Here is an 8,587-nt window from a genome sequence, read left to right as displayed (position 1 = left end):
TCAAAGATGTGGTTGAATTTGGAGAAATTTAGATTGAGAAGATTGCATTTGAAGACAATTTACTAATGTGTTTACAAAATCTCTTTCTACATCCAAGTTCAAGCATTGCTTGGACTTGATCAACTTTGTTTGATATTCATTTTGAAGTGGAAGAGCAATACTGTTGTAAAAGGGTTCTTTTTTGTAGATTTAGAGTCAAGGTTGAGAATTGTTGATTATGACTCAAAATCTAATTATCATGTATATGCTTTATAAATTCTTTTGTTTGTACAATCATATAGGTTTAGTTTATCTCCATTCATCTGATAGGTTAGTTTGTCCCCATTCGTCTAATAGTTTTAGACTATACATAGTTTGTCTTTCATTAGTTTGATGCGGGTTCGTCTAATAGTTTTAGACTATACATAGTTTGTCTTTCATTAGTTTGATGCGGGTTAAGTTTGTCCTATTCCTATTTTATAAGACTTAGTCTTAGTGTTTAGGGTTAAGTATGTGTGCGTGTGTGCGTGTGTGCGTGTGTCTGTGTCTATGTCTGTCTGTGTCTGTGTGTGTGTTTGTGTGTGTGTGTGCGTGCGCGCGCGTGTGCATATGTTTGTGTAGAGATCCTTTCTAAGTATGATACAAGTACAAAGAGGCAAAGCATGAGAGCAAAGTACTAATTGTGAGCAAGAAAAATTAAAAAGAAGATACATAAAGAGAAAATGAGTATTTTAGAGAGACCAAAGAATTCTTGAGAAGAGCAAGAAATTGCTCTATTTTAAAAACTTAATTATTTTTAAATATATAATAAATTATACTCTCTCCTAAAGTGGTTGAAATACATAAATTTATTGTATTTTCTTCTCTCAATTTTTCCATTTTACTATTACATTTTTTTCTACATTTACAATTTTATGTTCTCGCTGAATTTTCTCATTTCCACGTTTTTTGGTTTATTCTTACCCATATAATTAATTTATACAATTAACTGGTAACGATTTCTTTTACGAGATATATACAGCGTATTTGCTGTATATGTAGCATTATTTAAATTTTACTTAAAAGTTGAAAAACAGTCCTCCAAATAAGCAATACGTTATAGAATCCAATTTAACGGGTACTTGTAGTTGTCGATAACCAAATCACCTATCCATGTGGTTGCCGGTTACGCACTGCACCTTCCATTTTAGTGGGGAGTTGTAGACAAAGCATAGCTAAAAGTCAATAAAGCAAGTGCTAGCCACCTCAAATTATCTTCCAAAAGCTAACCAACTTGGCAACTAGGGCATGGTAAATAGTAATTACTACTGTACACACCAGCACTTTTGTTCAATTTTAAGCCGGAATTATTTTTTTAATGGACATCATTTACGTTGTGTTTCAAAAACTGATAATAAAAAATTAATTTATATTTACAAAATATGATTTTAGTTAATTAAATATTATTTGAACATCAAACCTGAATTTTCTCTTATGCATCATTTACATTTTAAAAACAAATTATTACATTTTTTTTTATAATCATATTTAAGAAACAAGAAAGGGGAGTATAAGAGTACTTTCACCCGCTACAAATTACATAAAACTCAAAAAATAGTGATATAACTCATTAAGCTAATTTACAAATGAAATACTTTCATGACTCATCCATGTCGTCAACCACTTCCATATTATTTAGCAGATTTAATTATTTTAAGTGCATTACACATTTCATTATTAAATACTATTTTATTCCAATGTAGCCGCAAGCTCCACATAGTTGCATACCATTGTTTTTGGTTGCATATTAGTAGGAGCTCTTTTTTAACTTTTTCTAATAATAATTGTTATTATCAATTAAGTATTTTAAAAAATCAACCTCTTTATATAAAATACAAATAGATATTTTATGCTATAATATTTTTAGGATTTGTTTTTTGATGAAAGAGATTTTAGAAATCTTTTTAACTTCATATCTAACATCATATGTTACAATATAAATTATTTATCCTAAATATAAAATATAATTTGTATATTTAAAATATTTATTTATACAAAATTTAAATATATATATATATATATATTCAAATATAATATTTATTTACATACATAATTTATTTTAAATTTTAGTTATATATAATCGACATTTAATTTATCAATTACACAAGATAAAATATTAATTATAAAAAACTTACACTTTTTTTGTTTTATCATAAATTTACACTTTTGTTATTATTAAAAAAATATTAAATATTATATTCTTTTAATGATTTTAAGTGAAACTCATTTTAAATTTAATTTTTAATAATTTAACTAATAGGAGCAAATATATTAAACAAATACTAATAGTTAAGTTTTTTTTCCTCTATAAAAATTACAATAATAATGATAAAGTTCAAGTTTAAAACATTAGAATTCAAATTTGAAATTATGCATATACTAACTTAATTCTAACCACTAAGTAATTCATATTAATAATTATAAGTACATATTTGAAATACTTTTTTTCACTATTTCAAATGTTTTTCTTATGAAAAAATTTTCTAGGAAATAACTTTATAGATACATTCATTATTAAAAAAAAATCTAAAAATTAAGCTATTTTCATATAACTAAAAATATAAAATTTGTAATTATTTTCTAACATTTTTCCTCTTTCACTATATAGATACATTCATACTATCTACAAACAAACAAAATCAAATATTTCAAAATTACTTTCCAATAAATTTATCTCAACAAAATCTCTTTCATATTATAATCAACTATACATTTTCACAGTCCTCTCGAACATACTATAAATAAAAAAATAAAAATAAAAAAATTACACAGAGGATAAACTCGAAGCACAGTCATCCTCATCGTCTTCGACTTCGTCGACGTCGAATTCCTTAACGTCGAGCCGTGTTCGGCTATCACAGTAAAACACAGTCGTAGCAACGTAACTAAGGAGCACCATCAACGCATACCAACACATCAAAACAAAAACAACCTTATCCCAAACACCAACCTCATTATTCTCCAGCAACACTTCCATCTTCCCATTAATAAACCCCGAAACCCAAACGAAAAAGCCCGCCAGAACCCACCCGCTAAACTTCCTCCCATTCATTAAACCCGACCCGACCCGAATAGCCTCCCACCCGGCCCACCCTTCCGAGATGGAAGCCACCAGGCCCAGGCCCAGCACTGCCTTCAGATACACCTCCGCTCCCAACCCGATTGCCCGAATCACGACCCGAACCCACTGACCCGACCCGAACGTCGCTGAGAGGACACGTGGCACGGGGGCGTACGCCATTAAGATGATGTAAACGAAGATAACGGTGACGGCGGGGCGCTTCCAGGTGCCGCCCATTCGGGCGGCGGAGCACACGGCGGCGGAGGCGGGCTTGCCGTGCACGGCGGCGACGGCGGCGTGGACGGAGGCGACGGCGGCGGCGAGGGAGAGCGGGAAGGTGAGGAGGGAGAAGAGCGCGCGCGTGCGGAGGAGATAATTGGCGTCGTGGCGGGACTCGTGCCACACGTGGCGGGCCTCGACGCGCGTGTGGGCCGCACCCGCCACGGCCTCGAGGTGGTGGACGTGGTTTCGCAGGGCGTGGGTGGAGATTGCGAAGGAGAAGGTTAGGAACGAGAGAGGGAGCGTCGTGAATGAGAAAATGGAGAAAAACAGTATCTTGTTGCTGTGCACGATTCTCAGAGATTCCCACAGAATCTTCGATGGAGAAACAACGCAACACCGTAACAATGCGTCTTTTGTTTCCCACATTTTCCTCTTTTTTCTCAGAAACTCCTCTTCTTCTGTTCACGCTGCATCAAAAGAGCTTGCTTTATCCCACATCGCTCGTTAACGTATCGTATATCTTAAAGAACATAGATTTAAATATTTTCTTTTTCTTTTTAGTTTGGTTTTTTATAAATAAAAAAAAAAGTTTTATTTTAAATTGTTAAAGTGCCTTCTTATAGGTTGCACCTAGCTATACCAAATTTCCTCTTCCTTTCAATTTATACACTGCTATTTTGACCCACAACTTTGCGAGATGCACTATATATGTAGTAATAATACATGGGAGCTAAAATTAAAATCTTTTGCAATAAAATAAAATAATATTGAACTGATCAATTTGGTCAATCAAAAATACTATATAAGCCATTAGAAGCGTAAACATGTTATGTTAGATTTATTTAAACTAATTATTCAATTCAATAATTACAGTCGTTTTATTTGAGAAGTTAAAAAGTAACAATACATGTAATTTTAAAATTAAATTTTATTTTTAGATATTTTATTAGAGGAGTTCAAATTCTAACAATGAATTTTATTGCGGTTATCATAATTAGAAGGAAAAAAAAAGGCTTGTCTTTTTTTTGAAAATAAAAATAAAAATATAATGAGTCTTTTTTTTTTTTTTTTAATAATGAATGGTTATTTAAAAGATAAAAAATATTCACTACAACAAAATTTATTATTATTAACAATTATTTAATAATAATAAATTAATTATCTTTATTTTATTATTTAATAAAAATATTAATAACAAACTATTTTGACCAACAATTTGTCGATATGCACTATGTAGTAATAATACATAGGAGCTAAAATTAAAATCCTTGGAAAAAAAGAAAAAATATTAAACTGACTAATTTGGCCAATCAAATATACTATATAAGCCAATAGAAACGTAAACATGTTATGTTAGATTTATTTAAACTAATTATTTAATTCAACAATTACAGTCGTTTTATTTGAGGAGTTAAAAAGTAACATACATGTATTTTTTTTTTAAAGATAAAAAATTATAAAAATGGTCGTAATGAGGATTGAATTTAAGTCTTCATACTTTTAACTACCCCAACTCTTTCCTATTCATATATGTAATTTTAAAATTGAGTCTTATTTTTAGATATTTTATTGGAAGAGTTAAAATTCTAACAATTTTATTGTCGTTATTATAATTAAAAAAAGTTTATCTTTTTTTTAAAATAAAAATAAAAACATAATGAATCTTGTTTTTGTTAAAAAAAACATAATAAATGGTTATTTAAAAGATAAAAAATATTCACTATAATAATATTTATTATTATCAACAATTATTTAATAATAATAAATTAATTGTCTCTATTTTATTATTTAATAAAAATACTAATGACTAATATATAATGGTCATTAAAAATATATTTACATCATACAAAAATTTATTATTAGTGACAATTATTTATTGGAAAAAATTTAAGTGTCACGTGGACTAGAGATAAGATAATTAAAGAATATATAAGTGGATGATAACTCTCATCTTACAAGTTTTTTTGTAGGATTGAGATAGATCTATAATTTACTATTTTAAGTTGGTATCAAATTACTCACCATTACCAAACTCAATAATGTTAAACTTGAGGGGTGTATTGAAAAAAATCCAAATACCATATCGACTATAAATAAAATAATTAATTAGGAGATAAGATAATTTCAAAAAAAAAAAAAAATAAAGAATATATAAGTAGAGACAACTCTCATAAAGTCTTGCATCGACTAGAGATAACATAATTAAAAAATATTATGAATCTTTTCTTAAACTTTTAGTGGCGATAACAAAAAATATGAAATGTCAATAAAAAATACCACAAAAATATTAAATATTTTATTGACACTATATACAATGACTAATGTGAAAATGTTGGTAAAAAATTTTGCAGCAATTTTCATTGTCACTAAAAGCCATATTAAATACTACTAAAAGTCAATTTTATTGTAGTGGTTGAAAACTAAATAAAAATAGAAAAAGAGAGAGAATAAATAAATAAAAGACAATAAAAGAAAAGGTGATTATATAAATAAATTTGTCTAAAATTTTTATATACTAAAAGAAAAATATATCATTTATTAATATAGTTTAGAAAGAGAAAGTGATTTAAAGATGTTACGATTCTAAAAGATCAACTAATTTAAAATTTATGTACATTAAAAGTAGAATAACTACCTTATTAATAGTATAGATTTCTACCCATAAAAAGAAAGTCTATCCTCTAATTCAATTAAAATACTTCAATTTAAATTGAAATGTACTTGTGTACTTTTTTCTATCAATTACATGTTTCTGTAAATAAAAAAAAAAGTAATAATAATAATAATATGTAAATAAATAAATAAGAATAAACTATATTTTTGACCATGAAAATTTTATTTTCAATTTTTATCTCAAGTAATAGTAAAATAAGATAAAATAGTGAATAAAAATGTAATTTTAGTTAAACATTAATTTTGTAACATTTACTTAATTTCGATCAAGATTTTGTAAAGAGAAAAAAAAAATTATGATCAACGTTATAATTCTAAGGATTAATAAATAGATATTTAGTGATGAGATATAATTATAAATTTTATAAAATTTAGAGATTAAAACTACAAAATTAAAATGAGAGAATCAAAATTACAATTGAATGTTATAGAAAATTCAAAAGTGTAATTTAGACGATATATAATAAATAATAAAATAGTACATAAACATTCTGATTCATCAAAGTTCCAACATTAAAAATATAAATTTGTTACTCAAATCAATAGTCATTTGAGTTAAAGGAATCAAAGTTTGATCTAAACAATTAAAAAATTTAAATCGATGCGTTTATATTAAGTTAACTCGTGTTTGTGTTATATCAATTCAAGTTCACAAATTATTTGAATATGTGAACATCTTTAAATATTAAAGTATTTTTTTATTTTAAAAATCAAATTAAAATATAAAATAAGATAACAGACTAAAAAACACTAATATAATGAATTGTTTATTTGGTCTCGTGTTTACGTTATATTATGTTTTGGTCTCATGATATTTGGTTTTTTAAGATGACCTATACTTAAAAAAAAAAAAAAAAAAAAAAAAAAAAAAAACATTAATTTATGAAATGTTATAATAAAATTATTTTATTGAGAATTAATTTAACAATACAAATGTATAAATGAAAGTATTATTAATACTTTATAAGTATAGACAATTGTAAAAGGACTATTAATTAAGCATATTCTTCCCACCCATATTGTCATTCCAATGTGCATATATGATTGAGGACATGGCCATGAGCAAATCACCAAAAATTAAAGTTGTGATAATAGTATGTGGAGGCTCACAAAACTTTGTCCAAAGGTGTGAAACCTTTTCTCTTTCATTTTCTCCCTCTCCACTCTCATACTCACTCTTTCCCCCTTTGCTTGTCTTGGTCTCATTTCCTTTGGATTCTTTGAGTGTGTAGGTGCTGATTGCAGTGTTGGAAGCTAGCTGAAGTCTCCTTCTTCGTGGGGCTCCGTTCGTTCTTCTTCTTCTTCTTCTCCTTTCTTCTTCCCGGAGCTCGGATTCTTCGTACCGAGGTAAGGGAAGCTAGGTTTTCCTGATTTTGGCTGTAAATGAGTTCTAGGAACTCATTAGTTGTTTGATGTTTGATGATTTTGGCTGAGATTGAAGAAATTGGGGTTTTCGAGTTTTCTTGGGTTTGGAGAAAATTTGGGGTTTTTCCTTGATTGTGGTTGCATGTTGAAAAAACTGAGATTTTTGGGTTATTTGATGAAAATGTGATGTTTTCGGCCGATTGCATGTGTTTGGGAAGCTAATTTTTGCAGGTTTTGAAGGAAATTTTTGAACTTGGAGAGTTGTTGATGGGTAGCACGCTAGGCCCAGTTCTTGGCGCCGGGCGCGTGACCATCAGCGGGCTCCATTGGTCGAGCCTGCCAAGCGCAAGGTTATGTGCGCCGGGCGAGCTTGAAGATGGGTGCCCCTACATGGTTCACGTCGGGCGTGGTTGGACCACGCTGGGCGCGTTATCAGTCAATGACCACTTTGTTGTGATTCTGGTGTGGCGCCGGGCGTGACTTCGTCTCGCCGGGCGTGGAGACTCCTTGGGAGTCTCTGCTAGTGGTGGCGCTGGGCGCAATTGGTATTGCGCCGGGCGTGAGACCTTGGGGAGGTCTCTGTCTACCCTACACCGAGCGCGGGTTTGGCCTGCCGGGCGTGTGAGACCTTTTGAGGTCTCTGCCTCCTAGCACGCCAGGCGCAATGAGAATTGCGCCGGGCGCGTTTGAGCCCTGATGCTCTCTGGTTGGGCCACGTCGGGCGCGACCATGAGTGCGCCGGGCGCGGGTGTGATGTTTTATTATATGCTATTATATGCTGATAGATGTTGTGAAATGCTGATAAATGTTGATTTATGCTGAGCTGAGCTGTTGTTGATGAATATTGTTGAGCTGAATGATAAGATTGATGTGTAGTGAATTATTAATGCTGAATTATGATGTAAAAGATGTGCTGTAGAACATTAAGCTGTGCTGTATGCTGTTATTGTTGTATGTTGTGTTGTGCTGCATGATGATATAAACTATTATAGGCCGTAAGGTTGAGCTGTTGTAGGCCGTAAGACTGAGCTGTTGTAAGAGATCTCCGAGCAGATATGCGTGACGACGCATTGTGTGTTTACTGCTGTTATTGCTGAATTATGTATGTTGTGATATATTATATGCTGATGTTGCTGAACTAGATGATATGCTGTTAGATATAGCTGACTATAATTATTGTAATTATATGATTATATGCTGATTCTTTTCACTAGCTTACCCTTTGTTGTTTCCATGTGGTTTGGACTG

At 30.6% G+C, this 8,587-nt stretch overlaps 1 protein-coding gene across 1 annotated transcript; it reads right to left on the bottom strand.

Moving 5' to 3' along the window:
- Nucleotides 1–2,782: 2,782 nt before the first annotated feature.
- Nucleotides 2,783–3,727, bottom strand: LOC109790146 (uncharacterized). Its single transcript, XM_020349254.2, has one exon. The coding sequence runs from the start codon at nucleotides 3,725–3,727 to the stop codon at nucleotides 2,783–2,785; it is 945 nt and encodes a 314-aa protein (XP_020204843.2).
- Between the last annotated feature and the right edge of the window lie 4,860 nt (nucleotides 3,728–8,587).

Source organism: Cajanus cajan, chromosome 9 (assembly GCF_000230855.2).
Source record: "Cajanus cajan strain Asha chromosome 9, NIPB_CcT2T_4, whole genome shotgun sequence".
Classification (NCBI taxonomy): Eukaryota; Viridiplantae; Streptophyta; class Magnoliopsida; order Fabales; family Fabaceae; genus Cajanus; species Cajanus cajan.
This window is presented reverse-complemented; position numbering and strand designations above follow the sequence as displayed.